At 46.1% G+C, this 25061-nt stretch overlaps 1 protein-coding gene across 2 annotated transcripts in view; it reads right to left on the minus strand.

The window, feature by feature from the left end:
* Positions 1 to 25061, minus strand: part of Sash1 (SAM and SH3 domain containing 1) — a 169557-nt gene that overhangs the window by 76283 nt on the left and 68213 nt on the right. Inside the window, exons 3-4 of one of the 2 annotated variants that reach the window (XM_038338612.1) lie at positions 15756 to 15806; positions 15588 to 15637 (exon numbers count right to left, since the gene is read on the minus strand). In XM_038338612.1, coding sequence (XP_038194540.1) covers positions 15588 to 15637; positions 15756 to 15806 — 101 coding nt within the window. The remainder of the gene's footprint in view (positions 1 to 15587; positions 15638 to 15755; positions 15807 to 25061) is intronic. The other variant, XM_038338613.1, reaches the window with a different exon arrangement.

Below are 25061 nucleotides of genomic sequence, written 5' to 3' on the forward strand. Positions count from 1 at the left end.
TAGACATTCTTCATATCTTTCAAAGACTGCAGAATATGGCATTTAATGTTTTAATAACTTAGGGTTTTTCATGACAATGAGACACGTCTGCTCCTGGCAGCACCAATCTACTTTGAGAGGAAGATGGGCATCGAAGAGGCTACTTATGGAGTTTGTTAGCCATTTGGGCAAGAAACTGCTCTTGCCTGGACTGTTGCATAAACTGGACACAAGGAACCCACAGAAAGAGGACTGCTGAACTTGCCTAAAGGTGAGATGGCCTTTTGGGGTTCCTGATTCATGAAAGAGTCTGTGAGACATTCTGCAGGACACAGCAGAAAGTGACTGAACTGTCTTTGGAATTTTTCTGCTTCATGGAAATGTCTGCTGGATACTGTGGGCCTGAAGCCCGAAGATGGATGCCCCAACGATACAGAGGAACTTTGGGTGACTGTCCAGGCAGCAAGTTGTCTCTCATTTCTAGAGTTTGAAAGCTGCATATTTCTTGTTTACTTAGGTAGTCTTATATCCTTCTGGAGTCTTTGATGGAGTTGAAGAATGGTTCAATAGTTATAGTTTTCCTTAGTTATGATAAAAGATAAAATAGATTTAAATATTGTAACTGTAATTCTTGCTTGATAACTGTTTTGTTACATGTAATTTTACTATGTTAAAGTTAAAGCCTTTCTTTTTTGTTTAAACAGAAAAAGGGGAAATGATGGAGGAGTGTTTATGTGTTACTTTCATTATTAATAAAGAAAACTGCCTTGGCCCTTTAAGAGAAAATTAGGTAGGTAGAGTAGACAGAACAGAATTGTGGGAACAAGGAAGTAGAGTTGGGGAGACGCTTCAGGCAGTCGCCATAGTGAGTCTCCATGCTGCTCCTCTCCGAGATGGACGCAGGTTAAGATCTCTCCTGGTAAGCCACACCTCGTGGTGCTACCCAGATTACTAAATATGGGTTAAAGGAAGATGTGAGAATTAACCAATAAGAGGCTGAAACTATGGGCCAGGCAGTTTTCTTTATTAATAATGAAAGTAACACATAAACACTCCTCCATCAAAGAATTTTGTGGAAAGAACTTTGACTATCTTGTTCATTCTGTTTACTGCATCCCGTCAATCTTGGTGCCTTTACTATACGGCTTCCCTAGGAAGTTCAACTTTTATTTGGGTTTTTATATCTTAAGAATTATTAGTTTTGTCTAAAGCAAAATAAAAAGACGTTAAACAACACGGGGTTGGAGCATTCTTTTCCTCACCTAATCTACTTTTCACAAAATTAAAGGGGAACATTAGTAACTTTAGATGAGCTTAAATAGTCTTAAGAAGAAGGAAACAAAACAAAACAAACAAACAAAACCCTTTAAGGCTGGGGGAAGGAGGAGGCGGGTACAGCTTAGGGGCAGAGCACTTGCCCAGTATGCAGAAGGCTCAGTGTGATGCCCACGCTGTAAAACCCAAACAAAACAAAAAGGAACAAGGAAAACGCCCTGGCTAACAGTTAAATGGTTGTTATTCATTCTGTGTGTGCAACAAAATTTTTCTTCCCTCTAGTTCTGCTTGAAATGTTTCTGAGTATGTGTAATATATATGTGGTCTCAACAAGGTTTCTCTAACCAGGAAGCCCGGGATGGAGCTTGGCTGAGCATATGGGGAGGACACCTCTGCATTCAGGTCTGCAGACCAAGTGGCTATCAGACAGGCAGGTGTGGAGAGCTGGTGTACAAATGAACTACCCCTACTCTGGGCCACAAGAACACTGGGTAATGGATCCCAGGTGAGGGGAGCAGGCATCCTTCACAAAGCTGTTAAACCGTACTGAGACAACAGGCCTCGGAAGGCAGTCTTTACCAGGTTCGGCCTCAGGGTGGGGAGGAGAGAGGAGGCAGAGGAAGAAAAAGAGGCTCCATTCAATTATCTCCTCCTGGCGTTTCCATGGCGATGGCTCCGGAAGCGGGTCAGAACTTTCTCAGTGGAAACAAACAGCGGCTCTCATTCACCATCACCCAGGCCTGCTGGCCACACTGGCTGCTTGTGCGGGCGGCCCAGGCAAGGGACAGGGGGCTGAGGAGCCTTTCTTCTGTCACCTGCTCTGGGGACAGGAGTGGGTGAGGGGCTGGTGAGACTGCGTCCAAAGGTCAAAGCCAGAGGACTCTGAGTATGAAGGACCCTTCCTTCCCCTCCTAGCTAGAAGCCCTCCTGGACAGCACTGTGGGAGCCGCCTGCCTGCCCTACTTCCCACCCCAGGCAGCACGAACAATGCGGTGACCTGAATCGGTCCCTTCCATGGTGACTGGGCAGAGCCGCTTGAGCTTTGTGTTCTCCTGGGACACTTTAAATTCTTTGACAGATACAGGTGATGACATCTGTCAGCGCATCATAAACACAATGAAAAACGGGAACCCAGGCTTTCCCGTCTTATCGTATCTTATTTTGAAATTCTTTAGTCATACCCTCAAGCCCTCTGCATAAAAAAACCCACAGGGCAGCTGGCACTGCCCCTCGTATCTTATCCACTTTGCCTTCACATGTCACCCACTTCTGAGCCTGTGGCTGTATCCAAAGCAACCACATCAGCACCTGCTAGAGATGAGGAGGATGCCAGGAAGCCCTGCTGGGGTCACCATGAACACAGGATCTCTCGGCATTAGCTGACTCCCCCCCCCCCCCCAATTCTAGCTGTGTTTGAGAAACAGGACCCTTTCATCTGGGTGATAAGACTCAAGTTGGGGTAACATTTCATTAAAACCCAACTGGCTGTCTAATCATCTTCAGCAATCCAGTCTCCAGGACTTCACAGTCACCGACTACGCCATCAGGCCTGCAGGCTGTCTTTCCTACAGCTTCAGGTGGTTCCCAGGGGTGGATATATGGCTGGAAGAATGTCTCCATCCGAATAGAGGCAGACAGGACAGCCCGAGCTCTGTCCTTTTCCCTCATTTGTCCCCATCCTACCCCTGCATCTCTAAAGAAAAACAAGCAACAGTGTGGGACAGGGTTTTTTTGTTTTATTTTTCAGTCAGGAATGGAACGCTGAGCAACCCCAGCAGAAGTGAATAGGCCACTCCTAGTATTATACTGTCTGGGCTAATCCGGACAAGATTATTCATAAGAATACACTTTGACTGTGTGTATCCCCCCCACTCCTTAAAGACACGACGACAGAATGAGCCATCAGACTGAAGACATGACAGTGCACACACATTAAAAAGGGCCCAGAAGTTTCAGACCCGCGGGCTTCCTACCCCTGACCTCAGGCCTCCTTGAAGCCATCAGACTCTCACACCAAAAATGGTTCTTGCCACACTGTGGGATTCCTGTGCTATCTTCTCGAGGGCTGCCAAGAGCCAGACGAGGGCCACACACCCTTCCATCATGCCACTGTCCCCAAGCAACCTTGCAGGTCCTATCTTCTGCTTGGAATCCACTTCCTTTCTAACCTGCTGAGCAAACCTGTAGAAACTTCTTAGCTCACTTCTTAGGAACCTGTGCTGGACACGGCACAGTTCATTTGCTTCAGGGCTCCTAGAATTCTCTTCCCTGCCCGGATCCCCGGTGTGGACCACAAGGGCATTTTCTGTGAGGTGTAGACGGCAGAAGTGGAGGTAGCCACTTTCTGTGCTTCAAGGCCAGTACAGGCATGAGGACCGGCAGAAGCTGGCAGGTGTCACAGCTGCTCCCTTGGGATTTGGGCAGCATGGGACAGCAACTGGTCTGTGTTGAGGGCTGAGAGCAACAGCCCCTGTGCGTCCTCTGCGAGGATAGATTTAAAGCTCTGCTTGGGGATGCTGGGAGACGCCGTGATTCCACCCAGCCTGGCTGGCTGCAGTCTGTCTTGCTCTGTCCACTCTACATGCAACCTTCTTAAAAAGCCAGAGTACTGATCACTGGCCCACTGACTGCAACCTGCGCTCTCCGACGTTGGAGGAATAATCTCACCCAGGGAGTGGAAGCAGCCCCTACAAATGCATGGGGTCAAATCCCAGAATAAAGCCTTATGCAGTTCTGACATGCTGCTTCCTCCAGGCCCTACGTTACACAGCCTTCAATGCCAGCTCCCGAAGTCCTCTATCCTTCTGTTCATGGCTCTTCTCCTGTGATAGCTTTCCTGCTGCCTTAGCACTCACGGTCTGTTTCTATCCTTCGACTACCAGCATCTAGTGGGTTTATGCTTACACCAGAAATGTGTAAGTGCTTATTAAATTAAGTCTTATTCACTGCCTAGCCCATCACAGGTCTCTCCAAAGAATATTACTCCTTTATTCTCCAGGTGGTGAGGTGTCTGAGAAAAGCCCTGCCGCCTGCAGACAACAGACCTACCTGGATATGAGATCCTGGTCTTCCTAGCCCAGGCCTTGTGGGCTTAGCTATCATTTAATCTTTCTGAACCTCGGTTCCCTTAACTATCAAATCCCATCCACATAGATTCATTAGCGGGGTTAAAAAGATATCCAGGGATTGGTGGCCGGGGGCCTGGAGAGATGGCACAGCAGTTAAGAGCACTGCTCTTGCAGAGAACCTGGATTTGGCTCCCAGCACCCGTACAGTGGCTCACAACCATCTGTGACCCCAATTTTAGGGGAGCCTATGCTATCTTATGGCCACCACAGGCAGCAGGAAAGTGCATTGTGTACTTACATACATACAGGCAAAATACTCATTCACATAAGATAAAAATAAATGAATATTAAGAAGAAAATAGATACACATTGACCACTTGGTAAATGCCAGACAAGTCCCTTTTATTCTGCTTGTAGCCTGTGTATAGATGCTAATTTTTTTTCTCTCCTTCAGCACCAACCCAATATTCATTTCACTTCTCAGGCAGGCAGGCAAACAGCAGCCACCTCTATGTGCTAAACAGCCTTGGCTGCAGTGCCCCCCCCCCCCCCCCCCAATCACAACACACAGCCTACCACCTCGCAGGAAGCGACCCAGGCACGAGGCCTCCAGCTGAGGTCAGGCCAGCTGGAGCTCGCTCACCAGACAGAATAAAGGGCAACAGCCTTCTCAGTTGGGAACAGCTGAAGCAGAGAGAACACTGGTACAGCTGCCGCCCAGCCCCAGCCCCTGCACTCAGGAATGTCGAGCCCCTCAAATATGCCATGCGATGGCGTGCACACGTGTGGACGCGGACAAACACACAAGGACACACTTCAGCACGCTGACCACGTGGGCTCTCCGAAAATGGCTGTTGTTTCTTCGCTGCTCCTCCGACCTGTGACAGTGAAACCTGAAAGCCATGTGGGATGATCAAATTTTAAAGTGATGGTGGCCAATGATAAGCTCTGCATATGGGCCCATCCATGAGACTAAGGACAGACACCCCAGCAGACCTCTGCCAGGAGCAACACAGCCCCTAAAATGAGGGGCATTCTAGGCACTGTGGCCCGTGGGCAGACCTCTTACTGTGCCTTGGTCTATTAAGAGCCCAAAGCTCGGAGATGTCAAATGCATTGTTTCTGATCACACAGCTGGCAAAGCTGAAGCTCGGGTACAGATTCTCGTGGTCTCTGACAGGCATAGCAACACACCAACAACACAGGCTAACCCCAAACAACCCCAACGCTGCTGTCAACCAATGGAAGGCGCCTGAGGTAGAGGAGCCTCCGGGGACCTCTCAACCCACCAAGGTGGAAATGGACAAGGGGGGGGGATGGAAGGGGGGCGGAGGAGCCAGAGTGCTGAAGTGACCCTGATGAATCACAGAGGGGGGGCTCACTCAAACTCTATCTCCTGGGCAGGCCCTTGCTCTGGTGCCCCTGGCCTCAACATAGATGGCAACTCATAAACCAATTAGGGCAAAAGAGCATATACTGTACATTGTTATAGGTGGCCTTTGGTCCAGCACAGTTATTTCCTGAACCCAACGTTGCTGTTTCGTCTATACACCCTACACTATGGTTGGAGGACCAAACCATGATGGACCGGGCTGTCCTAGCTCTCTCTGTGGTACGGTACCCATCTCCCAGGCCTGGGAGCCTGCAAGGAGGCCAGCCTATCTCAGATGGTCAGGAAAACTGATTAATTTTCTCAAAGACAAACCCTGACATAGCATCCTTTCTCACACAGGGGTAAACCCAGGCCTGGAGCATGCAGGCCTACGTTCCATGGGAACACTGGCGGTCCATCCCATCCCTCATCCCAGTCACAAACAGGATCTAGACACAGGATGCACTAGTCTCAGATTCAGAAGACACAGCATGACCTGGATTTCCTAGCGATCTCAGGACCTCAGCGATTCTCTTTAGGGGATCTGTTCTCCTTCTGAAGATGAACAACCCCTCCAACACATGAACTCCGTACCCAGGAAGGGTGCTCTAGAACTGGACCCCAATCAGTTGGAGGAAAATCAATGTGACACCAGACTACAGACCCTGTCTTTGGGGAGCATATAAAAATAGGTGAATCCCCGACTCCTCTCCGAGATAGACTTGAGCCCAGAAACACGCCAGAAGAGAAACAATAATTTACTACAAGGAGAATGAATGATTTTTTAACATGTTTCAAAAAAGTTGGACGCAAAGTTACCAAGAATCAGACACAAGGGTCTATTCTTAATGCTGCGCTATAAACATAACACATCTTTTTTTCAAAAGTACATTTTCTCTCTGTTTCTATGGTCAGTCTACAAATATATAGAGAGAGTAGATGAATGATTGCTTAGGGTTTTGGCGGTCAGAGTACTGTCACCGCTAAAGGGTATGAGGTTTCTCCCGAGCTGTTAAAAATGGTGTAAGATGCCTGAGTTTTGCTAAAGGTGACAACTGGCTGTGAACACACAATCCACTATTTTCCCCTTCTGTGAATACACTGTGTGGTATGTGTACTATGTCTTAAGCTGATGAAGACAAGAACACATATGTGCACACAGACACCTGCACACAAATGTCTACAACAACGTTCTTCACAACAGCCCCCCCAAAAAAAGGTAGGATGATGTCAAAGTACGTCAGTCAGTAGTGGAAACACAGAACGCCGTATGGTTGCACACAAAGGAATAAACAGCAACATGAGGGGTAAAACTGATGAAAATATTAGGTTAAGTGAAAGGAAGGCAGCTATGGGCCGCTGTGGTGATGTCCGTGAAACTCTGAACATACTAAGAAATAGCTGAACTGCACCCTTGTCTGCTTGTGTGCAGGGCCGGCAATGGAACCCGGGGCCACCTAAGAGTGTTCCACAGCCCCTAACTGTCCTTTTAGTGGAAGAGCAACATGGCATATAAATCACAACTCCATAAAGGAATTATCAAAGATAAAATAAAAGTACTTCCCCCAGCAAAATTGCTTCTTTCAAAAATTAAAAAGATTCAGTGACGACGGTACCTTACATTACGTTTCTAGATGTTGTACCTTTACGTGGAGGCCGCTGCTTCTGCTGGAAGAGGAAGAAGCTGCAGGGGGATTAAACAAGATGCCAGGATGGCATCAGGCAGGGAAGGGGACAGTCCTTGGGAACAGATGGGAGACTGTTGGAAGCTTTTCTTCTCTCCACTCAAGGGTTGTCCAGGTGACCTTTCAGGGTTACTATTCTCAGGCAGAAAGCATGCTGTCCATCTGGGGAAACTCTGACACGGGCTGGCTAATACACAAGACCAAGAGAGGTCTTCTACACAGCAATTCCCTGCCTGGGAACAATCCAGGGCCGTTATCATATTTTAAAGAATCCAGGTCATGGAGTGAGTTTGACGCAAGCCCTGAGCAGGCTCGGAGCACCAAGGAAGAAGCAGAGGAGAAAAGCTTAGCGCTCCGGCCGGACTGACTCATGTGGGGTTCAAGAACATAAGTCACCGGAGCCATGAGCAGGGGCATGAACTTGAGCCATATTAGACACATAATAGCGACAGATAAGATTACAGAGTACTCACTGTGTGTTAGATAGCTTACTAAGTGAAGTAATTACTATAATTACATCCCATTTAGTCAGGAACTGGCCCTGGGATTGCAGAGCTGGTAAGGAAATGCCTGAATCCAAACTCAGAGTCTGGTCATCTCTACCTGATGGACAAAGGGGCCCTAAGACTGGTTTGACAGGTTTATGTCTAGCTCTGGAACCTTAGGCATGGTGAGTACTCTCAAGAAAAATTGTTATCTTTTTCAAAGAGCTCATGAAACATGAAGTGATAAAAGACAATAGAAATGACTAGTATAGAAATAACTGGCTCATCTCAAGGCCGGCTCCAGGAGGCCCTCGCCAGCAAAGGTAGGCGAGCCCATTGTTAAGGTTGGATGGAGCTTGGTCGGGTCATGAAGATGAAAGAGGAAGCTGGGGTTTAAATCCTGCATTAGAACACGCTGTTCCTGGATAGTGGCGCTGTGGCAGCAGGTTATGGAACCTCGGAGACAGGGAGCATGGCTGATGGATGTGGGGTCACCAGTGAATGGCCTTTGAGACTTCAGTCTGCTCCTACTTCCAGTTAGAGTGCTTTGGTTCCTGCTCACCTACCAGGATGTGGCCAGCTGCCTCATATCCTCGCTGCCAAGGCTACGAGCTGACGCTGCCCCTGTGCCTTCCACATGCGATGGCCTGAATCCCCTGAACCATGCGCCAAAATAAACTCCTCCTTAAACGGCTTCTGTGGGATATTTGGTCCTAATGACGCAAAAGTATCTTGCACGGGGTACATCCCACATGGTCGGTCACACAGCAAGTTCAGATGCTAAGCATACCATGGGACAGGACCTGCCTGAGAAACCTGCCTGGGAAGAGGGTGACAAGGGCATGAGGTGGCCGAGTGGGCGGAGGACAGAATATAGGACACTGGGCTCAAAGGGAAAGAGGAAAGCAAAGTTGAAGGTGTAGGGAGCAGGGCGAGTCAGGCACTGAGCAAGAACTCAGGCAGGGGCTTCCTGAAGACTGGAAGATGGGGAGGAAAGAGGAAAGGAGGAGACAGAGCTGAGTATGCAGCAGGGGTGGGGGTTGGTGGTTACGGGAGGAGGGAGGCATTCGACAGACTAAGAAGAGTCTTCAGCTGCCAGAGGAGGCGGCAGGAAGGTGGTGCTGAGCTCCGCAAATGCGTGCACAGGGCATTCGTTGATCATCAGCCGCATTCCACCCACGGCTGGAGCTCAGTCCCTACTAGACTGACTGCCTTTGGCTCCTTTTATTTATCTGTCGTTTCTATCGCCCTGTATATTTGGGCTTTTGCTGGCCATAAAATAGTTCAAGTGTAGTCATCGGAATGACAAAAGGTGAGACTAAATCAGGGAATTTCAGCTCTGGTGAAGGGCTTAGTTATAAATATTGGCAATGGTGAGGTTTCGCGATTTATTTTAGACTGTCTTGCTTCGGTAGATAAATAAATGACTGAGTCCCAGCTTAGATCACGATGAGAGTCAACCTGGCTCCTGTTTCCAGCAGCAGAAGGATGTAGGCTTTAACTGCTATTCGTCAAATGCTGATGAACCCATCTGAATCCATCTTTGTTACTTTTCTCACTGTGACCAAACACCTGACGGGAAGCAACAAGGGAAGAGAGATTTACTTTGGCTCGAGGCTCAAGGGATTCATTTCATGGTGGGGAAAGAAAGCATGAAGGTGGGAACATGAAGTGGGTCAGCCATGTGTGTCCTCAGCCAGGAAGCAGAGAGGGGTGAATGATTGTACCCAGTTGGGTATTCAGACTGGGATCCCAGCCCCTAGGATGGTACTTTTCTAAAACACCCTATAGAAATGCAAAGGTGTGTCTCCATGGAGATCTACATCCAGTGAACTTGACATCTGATGACTGACCATCACAACCTCTAGCCCCTAACCTCTGGATTTGCTGAAGTAATACGACTGCATAACAGTTTGGAATTACAGTGCTGTGGCCAGAAACTTGGCTACTTTAATTGGGATCAAATCTGGGTTCTGATATTGAGTGGCTGTGTAGCTTTAAGCAACTTACTGGCCTCTCTATGCTTCACTTCCTGTGTTTGCAAACGAAGGGACCATAATGGATACAGAGTCTCGCAGTAAGGCACTCACAGTACTGAATGTGTACCAGGTACCTGGAACCACTCTTGATAGGTGCTAAATCCTAAAGGTCATATTCTTACTTTTTACTTTTTTTTTTCTTTTTCAATTTGCAACCCTTAGGAATCAACTCTATGAAAACACTGTCATGGAATATTATTTGAAGATGTGTTACATTTGTTTGTGCTGTGGAGCATTTGTTTAATGATGCAAAGATGGGTTGCATTCTTTTTGTTTAACTCTGTAAAGTTGCGTTATTTTGCCTGTCTAAAACACCTGATTGGTCTAATAAAGAGCTGAACAGCCAATAGCTAGGCAGGAGAGAGAAACATGTAGGGATGGCAGGCAGAGAGAGTGAAGAGGAGGAGAAATCTGGGAAGAAGATTGAAGAGGGAGGAAAAAAAGGGAGGGAGGATGTCAGGAGTCAGCTACCCAGCAAGTCACAGAGTAAGACATAAAGAAAGATATATTGCCGGGCGGTGGTGGCGCACGCCTTTAATCCTAGCACTCGGGAGGCAGAGGCCGGCGGATCTCTGTGAGTTCGAGACCAGCCTGGTCTACAAGAGCTAGTTCCAGGACAGGCTCCAAAACCACAGAGAAACCCTGTCTCGAAAAATAAAAAAATAAAAAAAAAAAAAAGAAAGAAAGATATATTGAATAGAGAAAGATAAAAGCTCAGAGGCCAAAGGCAGAGTGGATAATTTAAGTTAAGAAAAACTGGCTAGAAACAAGTCAAACTATGGCCGAATAAGACTTCGTGTATTTATTTGGGAGCTGCTGGCAGGCCCCCAAACACTAAAGAGTAGATGAGAGAAAAACAAAACAAAACAAAAAAACTAACCCCCAAGAAAACACCTCTACAAAGATAAAAGAAACAACCAGATGGGCCCCAGGGACTGCTAGTTTCATGGCTTCCTTGAACATGGATCTGGCCCATTTTCAGATCAGGCTTACATGCGTGTACATAACACAAATGAAATACTAGCTCTTATGGAAAGCACTAATTTCCTACCAAACAACAACTATCCCTATTAAGAATGGCATTTGTTCAGGGCAAAAGTGGGTTCAGCTATGTAAACTCTCTGGTGATTTAGTGATTGAATAGCCCTTTTGGGAGAGAGGATGTGTATTTTGGCTCATGGTTTCAGAGTCTCAACCTGTCACTGTGGAGAGGCAGGATTCATCAATTCAAGGCAGCTGAAAAACATTGTGGGGGCTTCTCACATCATGGCTCACTTAGTCTACTGCTGCCAAAGTGAGCATCAAAACTCACCAAATCCCTGCTTTTGTCCACACCACCATTTAAACTAGGAAATGTGTGATTATTTTTCCACAACTCTCTCCCTTCAAACATGAGCTATTTTTTCTATAACTCTCTCCCTTCAAACGTAGGCATCACTACATCTTAGTACCCCAGAAGACTGCATGCCCTCCATGCCAAGACGGTGCTCAGTGAACTGCAGCCACGTGAAGAAACAAAGAGAAGAAACAGGAAGGGGGTCAGCAGGGGCTCTGGGTGAACTTTCTGAAAGCCATGCCTTTACAATCTCCACTGTATTTCCACTCCCTGCCTCAAAGATGGAGCCACTCTGAGGTCATGATAACCCTCCCTCACCGCTCCTATAAAAGAAAGAAACAAAACCAAAAACCACAGTGTGGCTTTCTGAAGTCTGTTGAGTCATAGGGCCAATCCTGTATATGAATGGGAAAAAAAATGGATCCAATAAAAGTGGCATTTCTTTATGTCACTATGTGCCAGGCTCCCTGATACTCATAGTTAACCTAGTTTCTGATAGATCTTTTCTACCCATGAATAAAAGGCTTTGTTTTTCAGACGTCTTTTCTTTCTTTGTTTGATCTTTTTTTTTTTTTTTTGAGACAGAGTTTCTCAGTAGAAATCTGTCCTAGAACTCACTCTGTAGACTAGGCTAGCCTCGAACTCACAGAGATCCGCCTCTCTCTGCCTTTCGAGTGCTGTGATTAAAGGCATGTGCCACCATCACCCAGCTTTTCAGATATCTTTGAGAATAGACCTCAGAGTGGCTCCATGTTTGAGGCAGGGAGTGGAAATACAGTGAAGGGGAGACGGTAACAAGAAATTTAGCTCAAGCTCACCCCTCGTGGTAGCAGACACCAATCCAAGATTGGGGCCAGGAAGTGGACATGATATTTCATCAATAGGTAATTCGGATAGTTGTGAAAATTAAAGGCTCGGGTGAAAGTTTCCCTTCTTCCTTGAATATCTTCTCACTGAAAGCCTATTTCAGGAGACTAGGAGTACGCGTCCGGCCACGTAGCTCAGTGACAGAGCTACTTCGACATGCCGCGTCCGGCCACGTAGCTCAGTGACAGAGCTACTTAGACATGCTGCGTCCGGCCACGTAGCTCAGTGACAGAGCTACTTAGACATGCCATGTCTCATCACCAATGCCACAAACTAAGACAAAAACCGACCTTGTTGAAAATTGGGATGGATAAGGGTGTTTGTCAAAGCAACAATGAGACGAAATGATCCAATTTCTCTTCCCACTTGCCTACCTCCCTATCTGTCTTTCTCTTTGATTCTGTATTGTATGGGCCAAGCAGCCCAGAGCCTAGAAGCTTACATCCAAACCAGAAAGGAGCATCAAGGAATGTGATGCCAAGAGGGCCGGGACTCCTCATTCCTTGCCCTCTCCATGATAGAATCACCATGCCCACCTCTCTTGGTCCAAGCTAACTTCCTGGAACTTAAGACTTTAAACCCTGATAAGTACCCCTGGAAGAAGTACCGTTTGTTGTTGTTGTTTTTAAGAAACAGACCTTGTATCATAACCCATACCAGATTCCTGTCTTAGCATAGCTTTTACCTGGGGCAGGAGGATGGGAAGTATGTGAGCTCTGGCCCCAAAGACAGCTGGGAAACACTGGATCCAGAAAGTGGGAGCCATAGAGTTGGCTGTGCTTGGTCTTAACGTTGCCTGTGAGCCCTGAGCCTCGGTACCCCATGGGAAGGCCGTGGTAGGCCATGTCTCCCTTGTTTACTGAGCTCTCTTACATGTCGAATAAGAAGCAGAACGTTTTTGCCCATAAAGCCACACTCTGAGTCAGAATGGTATTTTAGTTGGCGGACACTCAGCGGACACTAACCAGACACAACCAACTGGTCTGCCAGGCCCTCTTCCCCAGCCTCAACAAGCAACTGCAAAGCTGCCAGCCAGGGCTAGGGTGGGAGGGCATCGAGGGATTTTCCAGCCAAACATAGCTGCACTTTTAAAGCCTGATGAGTAACGTTTCAAAGCAAACCGTGCATTAAATCTGCTCTAACTGTATCCGACTTAGACATTTCAGAGTGACAGCTCATCTCTTAAAGACAAGGTGAAACCTGAAACCTCTTAGAAGATTTTAATCGAAAAATAATTATCAACTAATAAGTGCTTTTCTACTTTACAGTCACTGGGTTAAAAATTGACTCAGGAGGAATTGCTGAATCTAAAAACCTGGTAACAGTTTGATGAGGGGCAGACTGCGGTAGAGTCTCAACTATTCTCCCCAGAGAGGGTTTGTTTGTTACAAAGAGAAAAGCATTATTTCCCAGAGGAAAGCCCAACAGCTACCACGATAAACAGATCATCAAAATTCATTATCTCCAATCATGGGATTAGCAGGCGTCATGAGCCTCCTGACGTAATGTACTGTGGAGAAGAAAAGAAACAAGAAAGCCCTAACATACAACAACAACTCTGTAAGAAGAAGAAGAAAAGGCAAGTTCACAAGAGGCTAAGAAACCCTTTCAGACAATGCATGAGAACGCCATGAGTAATATTTTAAGTGCTAGATTGAAGAAAACATAAAGGCCATACGAGACAGCATTGAGACAATGAGAGAAGGCTGAACTGCAAGTTAGGAGATTCACTGCAAGGGTTCTTGTTGGTAAAGCCCATGGTTCTGCCAGAGAGTGTCTGTCTTTATTCTTAAGAAATCCATGCCAGAAGACTCAGGGTTTCAGGCTGTGATATGTGTAACTCATTCTCAAATGGTTCAGCAACTGTGTGTGTGTGTGTGTGTCCCAGAGAGAGAGAACAAAAGAGCACCCATCTCTCAGTAAGTGTTGATTCTGAGTATGGAAGTTTTGTTTTGAGGTTTAAAAAGCATGTTATAATTTTCGAGAAACACTACTAGAGAAGTGAAAAAAATATTTTAAAATTTTCAGAATATTTAGAAATACTTAAATCTGAACCAATTAAAAAAGAACAGAGGCAAAGTGGCAGAACCATAAATGGGGAGACGGGAGTTTGTCAATAGTGGGTGTGGTGCAGATTCTTTTGTTAACTTCCGAGGAGTCCCTCAGTCTCCCCCTTGGCCACAGGAGTGACGCCATATTTCAAAGGAAAGGATTCACACACAGAAAATGCTAGTTGCCACCACTGAAGGAAAGGAATGCCCAGCTTAACCAAGGCTAATCCAAACCGGGTTGAATCACTTCCCCCTCTTGTTTCCTACAGGATTCCGATGCCCTGAAGGGACACCTGAGCCCTCTGCTTCTACCATGCCCAAGTGATAGAGTCGGTCAAGAGACGCCACAGCCCATGGTCTCAACGTTTCGCCAGAGACCTCAGTACCTCCAGCTTCAAAGGCAATGGCCACATACACCCATGGCCTACGTCAGCCCCAACAAGAGCTGGATCCTGGCAGGATACATGCCAACTCAATCAGAGATGTTTATACAGTGCGGGTATCTGTACCGTGGCCTTTGCTTTTCTCTGTCTCTTTGGTTCTAACGATATTCTTTAGTCTTGACTCAAATCTACTCAGCCCCTTAGGTTCAGAGCTACAGCTTTCTGGCTGAGCAGCATTCATTCCTAGGTGCTGCCTCTGCCAGCCGCACACACGTGGCCGGATTAGGCAGAGGGGGCTGTAAAGTACACACACACTTGCCCAGCGTGTGCTTCTCGAATTCCTAAACCACTCCTCTGCCTCTCTTGGCACAAAACAGGACAAGTGGGCTCTGGGCCAGGGGAAGTGCCTGCTTAGAGATGTGGGCTTTCTTTAAATTTCTATACTCCTGAAAAAATCACTAGCAAGATTTCAATGGAATAAAGTCGAACAGGGAAAGCCCATAGATAAAGACATTTGGTCTGTGTTTGTTAAGCTGTCTAAAAGGAACACTGGCAACATAAAACATAGCATTAACTTTTAGGAGAACAGAAATTATAGAACCTAAGTTAGGACAAGAAATCAAAAATATTCCTTTAACAGAAAAGGTTCATGCACATGCATGTGCCAGCTTCTCACACAAGATTTGAGGGGGCACACCCAGACATGGTGTAGGGGAGGCCTTTCAAAATCATTGTTTTCGTTAGAATGTATGTTATTTTTGTACATGGTTCCTTTACACTTTTTATCCTCTATTACAAGCTAGGGTAAAAGATGAAAACCTATCCCTGACAATTTACCTGCCCTTTTCCTTCATTTCAGGCATTTATTTCGGACTCCCTCATGACTAGCTATGCAAAATAAAGGGCCACAGGCATCCCCAGCTGGCCTGCAAAGCCCACCTTGGTAGATGTGTCACACAGAACAAACACATTAAGGAACATCCCATCCAACTCCAGCCCAGACACCTCCCCGGTAGCTCAGCATGGGGCAGAAGGAGACTGACTTACTTTCTTTCCACTTCTGGGGTTGACACGGCACTGCAGAAGCCAAGGGACTCCTAGAAGAGAGAGAAGGTTCTCAGCATCAGTAAGGGACAGTGAAGTCTCGCTTCTCCAGAATATCACTTAAGAGAAGAGGCAGAAGCCAAACAAGATCACGAAAGTTGCTGTGCTTACTTCGAGCTGGGACCGCAGCTGAAGTGACGTGGGGCTGGCGTTGGGTTTCTCCTAAAACAGAACAGATGCAGCCTTAATGAGACTCCCAAACGTGGCACACACAGAAAGATAAATAGATGTGTAAGAAGAGACGGGAGGATTTGGGAAACTCTCTGCCGTACAGTGGGAGGAGATGGCGGAGATAAATGGATTCTCAGGAAAACCTGAAGTGCTTTTCAAACGGCAGCACAAGTCTCCTGGAACTGGACTCCTTACCAAACCTCACTGCTAAACTCTGCTTTCAGCTTTACTACACACAAGCACCAATCAACCGAAAGGCACGGACGGTCAGTGGTGAAATAAATCTCTGGGTACACTGGATCATCATCACGAGACACTGAATTGACTGTGACTGCTGAAGTTATTCTTCAGTAACAGCGGCGTTCCAGCCTGATTATTTTACATTTATTTATGCGTACTTACTGGGGAAAGCACACATTGGTGCCGTGGTATGCATGCGTGTGGAGGTCAGAGGTCAGTTTGCGTGAGTCAGTTCACTCCTTCCACCACGTAGGCTCCAGGGTCTAAGCTCGGGTTGCCAGGTCCGGCAGCAAGTGCTCTTACCTGCTGGGAGAGCATCTCACAACTCCCGATCTGATTCTGAAATTCTAAACTGATTCCAAGGATTCAGTAATTTAAGGGTTGTTGTAAATGTGTGTTAGAAAGCTGGAAGCCTAGGGCCGGAGAGATGGCTCAGCAATTAAGAGCACTGTCTGCTCTTCCATGGGACCCAGGATCAATTCCCAGCACCCACACGGTAGCTCACAATGTCTGGAACTTCAGCTCCAGGGCTTCTGACACCCTCTCTCTGTCTGTCTGTCTGTCTCTCTCTCTCTCTCACACACACACACACACACATGTTCAGGCCAAACACCAGTGCACATAAAATAAAAATAAATCTAAGAAAAAGAGAGAGTTGGAAGACTAACTGGATATTATTTTAGCCTTTTTTTTTTTAAAAAAAAAATCACCATATATATTACAAATGAACTGGCCTGCTTGAAAATGTACAAAAGCACTCGACTTACAGGTGATAAATGACATCAAACTGCGTGATGCTGTGGGTTTATTGAGAAACATTAAATCACACAGACAGAGGAATCCGTCTCAGAGATAAAAAGCGTGGCCTATAACACCCTCGTTTAATAGCAAGAGGATGCGTTTCCCTTTAAGATGTAAAACAAAAGAAGGTGAGAAATGGCTTACACGAGAGGCAAACAATGGACTGAGATGCGCTTTGGTGGCTTCAGTGTGAAAGTTGTACCAACGGAAACATTTGGATGTAATTAGAGCCATCCACAGAGCTCAGGGCCTAACCCAAACCAAGTGTTTTTTCCAGAGACTAATTTGGAATCAGCACAAGCGTAAACAAAGGTTTATCTTCTCCGAGACGGGTCCACAGAGGACAACTGAGGCAGGCCCACAGAGGACAAGTCGGAAACACACAGAAGCTATTTCTGCCCCCAGAACATAGACTCTTCCCCCAGGCCCACAGGTAACTGATAAACAGCATGAAGGTCGGCCCCTTTGCCTTTAGTGAGTTGCCTGCCTAGACACCCCCTTTACCTCAGCAAAAGACATAAAGATAAGTCTTTGTCCTAAACCTGCAGGCATCTTGGATTCCTAGAAGAACAGATGAGGATAATGAAGAGGCCACACCCTGGAGTAGGAATATCCATCTTACAGAGATCAGATCCATCCTCTATGTCATGACAGCAGACATCTTCAGACCACCCTCACGGAACCAAGACACTGGCCAAGCAAGCCACCTTTTGACAAGGACTGCCCACCTATGCAGAGCTCTGGTCCCTCTAAAGCACATGTCAGTACCCTGAAGATGGAGTTGGAGTCACTGGGACCTACTGAACGTAGCTGGCTACAGTGACTAAATTTTCTGTTTTGATTGACATATTGAGATGAGAAGCTAAGCCTAGCCTGCTGTCAGGGGTCAGGCTTTTGCCCTAAAACTCCAGTTACTGTTAGAGACACATACATACACATATACATACACACATACATGCATACATACATGCATACATACATACACATACATACATGCATGTATGCATACATATATGTGTGAGTATACATGTGTGCTTTCAGAAGATATATTCGAACCTTTGATTCATAAGAAACCGGAATTCTGAGCAAACCTCAGGCCTCACTGCCTCTGCAGGTTCAGAGACACCCCAGTTGGGTAGCACTGGGATTTTGAAACTGCCCCTTTGAAATTGCTTAGAGGATGGACTCAGGCCCCTGGACAGACCACAGCCCTCCCTTCTGCCCGCTTCATCTGATTCTCTTCTGAACATGGCTACTTCACAGTCTCCTCTATGCTCGTCACCATAGCAAACTGCGGATAAATGGCTGAGCCTAGTGCGCCAGGTTACCAGAACTCAAGACATCAGGTTCTGGCTACCTAAAGCTCCGGTTATCATTCCCCGATCAACTTGGTATGAGATGATTAGCCCATCTGGCAAGGCAGTATATTAGCTCTAGTTTAAACTATCAGAATGATTCAGATTTCTTCAGTAACCTTATTGCAGTAGCAATAAGAGTAGAGTCTTCAAGATGACATTATGACTTGAGGAACCGTTTCAATCACCTTAACTACCATCTGGGAAGTGGGCGGGTCATGGCCATGTCGAGGGATGCATCCTCATACTTCTCTGATTACTAAATTTATTAGGGGTGGCGATTAATACAATCACAAGACACCCAGAAAAACTTGGCTGAAGGAGAAAGGAAGCAGAGACATAAGGACAATTTGGGGTCACGCTGGAGATGTGAGGATGTGGCAGGAACCGAGCCCAAACACAGGCCATCACCGTCAATGTGCTGTCTCATGGGCCAAGGGGTGGGTTCTGGGAAACCACGGCCCAACCCTGTGCATGCGGTGGGTGAGGCGGTCCATGTTGTATACTTTGAAACCAGAAAGAGGCTGGGTTTGTCCACCATGGAGACTTGGTTTTGCCACAAGGAGAACAACAGATGTGCCAGCATGAGATCTGAGGAGACAACCGTGGGTAAACAGCCTGAATGAGAAGAAACATCTCAAGGGACTGGCTGCTCACTCAGCCCCATCCCACACCCTTGCTCATAAGGCACCACAGAACTCCACACCCTCAAAGTCCTGCAGGCTTTGCTTTTTAATTTCTACTTGTTTACTTATTTGTTTGCTTATTATTGTCACAGAAGGAGTGTGACTGCCTCACAGAATGCTTGGTGGAGGTCAAAGGACAGCTTTGGGAAGCGTTCTCTCCTTGTACCATGGGTTCCGGGGATTATGCCCAGGGTGCCATGTTCCCACTGGAAGCCCTTTACCCTGAATCAGCCTGCCGGTCCATTCTCTTGGTTTTTATTCTTGCCATTGTCCATAATGTTTGTATTTCTCTACCAAACCTGACACATGATTTTTACAAGGCATTGTCTCTAACATGTCAGAGCTGTGTTCAAAGTCCAAATGGTACAGTCAGCATTCCTCATGCTTACAGCTTAGTCTGGAAGTCAGGGACTTAAGCCTTGGACACAGTACAAAGAGAACGTTGCAGTTTCAAAAGGCATTTTTGTAAGAAAAATACTATTTACAAATACCTACAGCTCAAGACAAAAATCAGCAGATAGGCACATATGTGCGTCCACCTGCCGGTCCAGGTGGATGCATGTGCAATCCGGTTACATTAGCAGCACATGGGTCAAAGGAAACCCTTAGACACTGAAATTGAATATATTTTGTTCTAATGTGTTCAAGCCTGCTATGTGATACACCAGACTCCAACCCCACCTGAGGGCAGAAATAAGGTCCCGGAAAATGGTTTTCATGCCCCGTCCCTCCACTCCAGCTGTTTCCAAGTTCTTGTGGAAATTCACATTTCTAAACTGTCCCTTATTACTGCCAGGATCCCACGCCAAATGAACTTTACAGCTGGAAAGGAAGGAGGGCTAAACCACTGTGCTGTTCCAAAGGCAGAGAGGAAGAACACCAAGCACCCACCAGCTCAGCTCGGGGCCAACTTCTCCTCCTCCACAAGGATCACAGGAAGGAGGTGGAGAAAGTCAGGCTCCACGGCTCACTTAGCAGTACATAAGGGAAAAACAGAATGCCACGTGCTCTCTCGCTGTAGGCTGGCTGAACTCAGGGAAGCCAGTAACTGACAGTCGTAAGTTTGAAAAGCACGTTAGGAGCAGCGAGATGGCTCAGTAGGTCAGAGTACTTGTCGCCAAACCTCATGACCTGAGTTCAGCTCCTGGGACTCACATAGGACGGAGAGAACCAACTCCTTCGAGTTGCCTTCTGATCTCTCCCTGAGTGCTGGGTGTGCTTGCACGCATATACGCAGACTTGAAAAATGTAGTAGAGAATTTCATCTAAAGAAGCTTTTCATGAGAAAGCGGTGTGAGGGTCCAGCTGACAAAGTCTCAGCGGGGATCCTTATAGAAAGAGACAAACAAATATAAACTAGACAGAGAACTCGGAAGGAAATTCACAGGCAAACAATCCACTCTTGCCTTGATTTGTTTCGACACTATTTCAAGGGATCCATAGCTCCAAACACCACTAAGTTCTTTCTCGACTCATAATGCTGTTAGATTTAAACACGAAGATAGTATCACATCTTTAAAGTCAAGACTCTAAGAATAAAGTCCTTGGAATTCAAGGGTATACACTGTCTGTATCTCTCTAGCTGCTTTGGAATGGCTGCCTCTGGGCTAACCACCCTGCCCCAGAAGGCACTAGAAGGCACTAGGTCATCAACACATGGGCCAGAGAGAAGCAATGGCAGAGACAAATCCCACTGCCACCTGAAATTTGACATCTACATAATCCGGATTCTGGCAAGCCCTTTAGTACTTATTAAACTTAATGCCTGGGTAATGGTTTAGCACAAGTCATCAGGTCTCACCCCCTACCCCGACCCTCAGGTAGGTTAAGAAGATGACACCAAATGTCTACACCAGTCTTCAAACCCATGTGTGGGCAAGCATCAACACAGGCATATACACATGCACACATACACACTTACACACGCACGCTCACACACACACATACACATTGCGGTGAAGGAGAGTGACTGAGAAAAATACCTAGCATTGACCTCTGGCCTCCACATGCACACAGATACAGGAGCACCTGTATTCATACATGTGTATGCACACACACATACACACATGCCTGAAGAAAAAGAAACCCTCATAACTAGCTGTTATACTAGTTGAGAAAGAAAACCAAATAAAAAATAAGAGTCTCAGGAGGTTGAGACAAACGTCAAACTTTAGCCCACGGCAAACTTTATAATAAACGCTGGCAAGATCGGATTTATAATGGAAACACAGGCAGGGAAGGCTCCGATGTAATATACATAAATGATATGTTTCTGTTCTTGTGTGGTGATTTTCTTCCCTTCTGAGCATTAATCTTCGAATGACTTACTCTATAAATTATTGAACTTAGTTCAAAAGCAAATGAAATTTAAAATACCCATTTATTGAATGGCAAAAGTGCCATGTTGAAATTACTGTGATTTATCTGTTTCTTTAACGATTCCTGTAGCAAACTTACCTCATTGCTCAAAATTATTACCTGGATGCATAGTTTACTCTGGTCTAAACATAAATCTCCCCTCCCTGTGCAGCAGCAGCCGCCGCTTGTCAGGATCTTGTTCGTTCCTGCACAGCCACAAGGCCAACTTTTTCTCTGGGCAACTCTGAAACTGCTCCTCTTGCTGTTGTTACAGTGGGCAAGGGAGAAGGAGATCCACCATTTAACCTGGTCAGAGTTCACCCACCTAGCCCAAATGCCCGACTGTATTATGCGGGGTTCCAGCAGCTCAAACAGGAAGTAGCAGTTGGCTCCGTGAAGACAATGCTGTTAATTGTTAATAAATGGTTGGTTAATCCTTGCCGATGTGACTGGATTTGGAATGACCTAGGAGACGTGGCTCTGCGTGTGTCTTTAAGGACACTTTCAGAGAGGTTTGACTAAGCATCCTGACTGAACTGGGATATCATGCTCAGTAAAAGGGGGAGGGTGGGATCCAGCTGGGCATGCTCACTTCTGACAGTCAGTAGATACAGTACAACCAGAGGCCTCCTGTCCCCCTGCCATGCTTCGTGCCATGGCGGGCTGTATCATATTTTAATGTGACCCCAAAAAAAGTCCTCTAACTTGCTTTTTGTTGGTGCTGAAGTTTGAATGTGAAATTTTCCTCTATAGACTCGTGTGTTGGAACACTTGGTCCCCGCTGGTGGTAGGGTTTGGGACAGCTCTGGAACCATTAGGAGGTGGCGCCTCAATAGAGGAAGTATGTAACTTGGGGAGGGGGGGGCTTTGAGGTTTTGTAGCTTGGACTCACTTCCTGCCTGCTCTCTGCTTCCAGACTGCTGATGCATGACGGGATGGCCTCATGGCCCTGCTTTCAGGCCTTCATCACCATCATGGACTCTAATCCCTCAGCCAAAATAAGCCCTTCCTGCATTAAGTTGCATTTGTCTGGGTATTTATCACAAAAATGGGAAAGCGGCCACGACGGCCAAGTAGTAAGTTGATCATAGTGGTGGAAAAGGTAGTTACAGTAACAGAAGTGATGCTCACTGGGTATCCATAACTGCGGGTACCCATAACGGGTACCATCTGTTAACACTGCAGCCAGGACACTGATGCTCCCCCCAGGAGAGAAATTCTTGTCTGAAAACCCAACTTCTCTCCATCACCTACAGGAGGGCTTCCCAGGGCCAGGCTCCTCAGGGAACACACACACACACACACACACACACACACAGAGAGAGAGAGAGAGAGAGAGAGAGAGAGAGAGAGAGAGAGAGAGAGAGAGAGAGAGAGAGAGAGAGAGAGAGATTCAGACAGACAGACAACTTTGTGGCTGGTGGTTTATCTCAGTAGAAGAATCCATGAATCCATGTTTAGCACCTGTGAGGCCTAGGGCCAGGCCCACACTGTGAAAACCCAAAACAAAATGTCACATTTTCCAGCTAAGGGATATGCCATTCACATGATGGCAGATTAAATGGCCCATAGATAAAGACTGCTTGACCTGAGGTGATGGCTCCATAGGAGAAGTTCTTGCCATGAAAACACAAGTACCCAAGGTTTGGATCCCTAGCACCCAAATAAAAGGCCCAGTATTTCACTGAGAGTCTGTAAGTCCATCCTTGGGGAAGGGACGGTAGGAGGATCCCTGGGCTTGCTGGTCAGCTAGTCTAGCCAATCACTGACTCAGCTAGTCTAGCCAATCACTGAATCCTAGGTTCAATGAAAGATCCTGTCTCAAAATCTTAGAAGTCATTGAAGAAGAATCTAGATATTGACTCCTGCCCACACACAAACTTATGCATACATATCAACAAATATGTATACCCCACACACACACACGAGTGTTGATAGCTTAATAAGAAATATTACTTCAGGTAGGAAATAGGCTCACAATTTTAAAAGATGAATCTCAGAAATAAAGACATGAAAATATGCACGCACAAATACTCCAAGAAATATTCAATATTTGTTGAACAAATACATATGTCAGACAGAAGGCCACGGTGATATCAGAGTCAGAAAGGCAGTGGGAACCTTAAGTGTAACTTTTATCCCCTGTTAAGCTTTTCTGATTTTCTCCCTACAGTGTGTAGATTCTACTTTTACAACCATAGAGCAAATTTTAAATTTTCTCTATTTAAATTACATGTCATTCTTTTCAGAAATCGCATGTCATGTCTGGCTCAAAAGTCACATACACACATGAGCACTCTACTGGAATCTCACATTGCTAACTAGAATTTAACATACCCACAACACAGAAGACCCGTGGTAAGGATTTTTAATTGCATTTGCTGTAAGATAACTAATTCCTTCTCTACAGATCTTTGTGAAACATTTGTCATTTAAGGATGCAGAATTGGTGGCAAACTTAGTCCTTGGGAGATAGAATCAGGAGGGTCAGAAGTTCAAGGACATCCTCAGGTGCATGTTAAATTAGAGGCCAGCCTGGGCTACTTGAGACCCTGTCTTGAATTCTCCCCTCAAAACAAGACCACACACCTCATACTATGCTATCTTTGTTGCATTGGATAATTTAAAATTCTGAAACAAAACAAGACTATTGCTCACAGAATTTTTATCTTTTTTTCCCTTTTCCTTTAACTGGTCTGATCCATGTCTCCTGGTCCCTTAGCTGGTCTGATTCATGTCTCCTTTTTTTTTGCAGCATAGAAAGGAAAACCGGAAGCTTTTTCTCATCTCTTCTCAGTTAGACCACAGCCACCTAAACAACACGAGGGTGGTAATTAGAAAACATATACTTATGACATGAACAGAAAATCTGTATGTAAGCAATCCACTATGCCAATATTCCCCTACCAGATCGCAATTCTCCCCCCTCAGGAAAAGCAAACAAATAAAACCCTCCAGAAAAGTGCAAACAGGAAACATATTCAGGCATGATGGCCAAGGGCAGAACACACATGGTCCTTCCCTAGGTCCGTAGCACAGCAGATAAAAGCAGAGAGTTTGAATACACTGAGTGACATACCTGGGAAACAGGATACGGAGACTGTCTGTGTCCCTAAATGCCACAGGTCCATTTGGAAAGGAAGCAGACCCAGAGAGAGTTATATTTAGAGGGCCAAGGTGCTAACGGGTTTTGCACAATACTAACAGATCTGGTGTTTTGGTTTTATTGCTAAGGTTCTGTTTTTCAATTGGGTGTGTATGTGTGTGCACACGTGTGCATGTGTGAGTGTCCACACAGGCCAGAAAAGATCCTCTGAAGCTGGAGTCACAAATGGTTGTGATCCACCTGGCGTGGGTGCTGGGACCCAAGCTTTGGTCTTCTAAAAGAGTAGTAGGTTCTCCTCACTGCTGAGTCACCTGTCCAGACCCTCTGCTTTTATGTTTCTTAAAGACCAAACTTCTAAAGTGGTAAATAAGAAACCATGTCCAAGCCGGCTTCAAATTAAAACAATGTTTGCAAATCAAAGCATTCGTACTTGACGGTTTCCCTTCGTTCTCCATAGTGTGACAAAAAGAATCCAGGGAGAGTATTCACCTTTGCCACAGAACTCCAGGCAGGGTGAGGAAACACAAACCTTAGATGTTCAGCCTTACACAGGGGTGCTCTGAAGCTCATCTCTGAATACACTGTATGTTCCTCAGCACGTAGATGCCCTAAACCACTCACGCAAACACCTATTGTACTAAAGGGAAGACATGGTCTTGGGAAATGGAGGATTCCTTGCTATAAATTGTACACAGAACAA

This window comes from Arvicola amphibius, chromosome 8, assembly GCF_903992535.2.
Source record: "Arvicola amphibius chromosome 8, mArvAmp1.2, whole genome shotgun sequence".
Taxonomy (NCBI): domain Eukaryota; kingdom Metazoa; phylum Chordata; class Mammalia; order Rodentia; family Cricetidae; genus Arvicola; species Arvicola amphibius.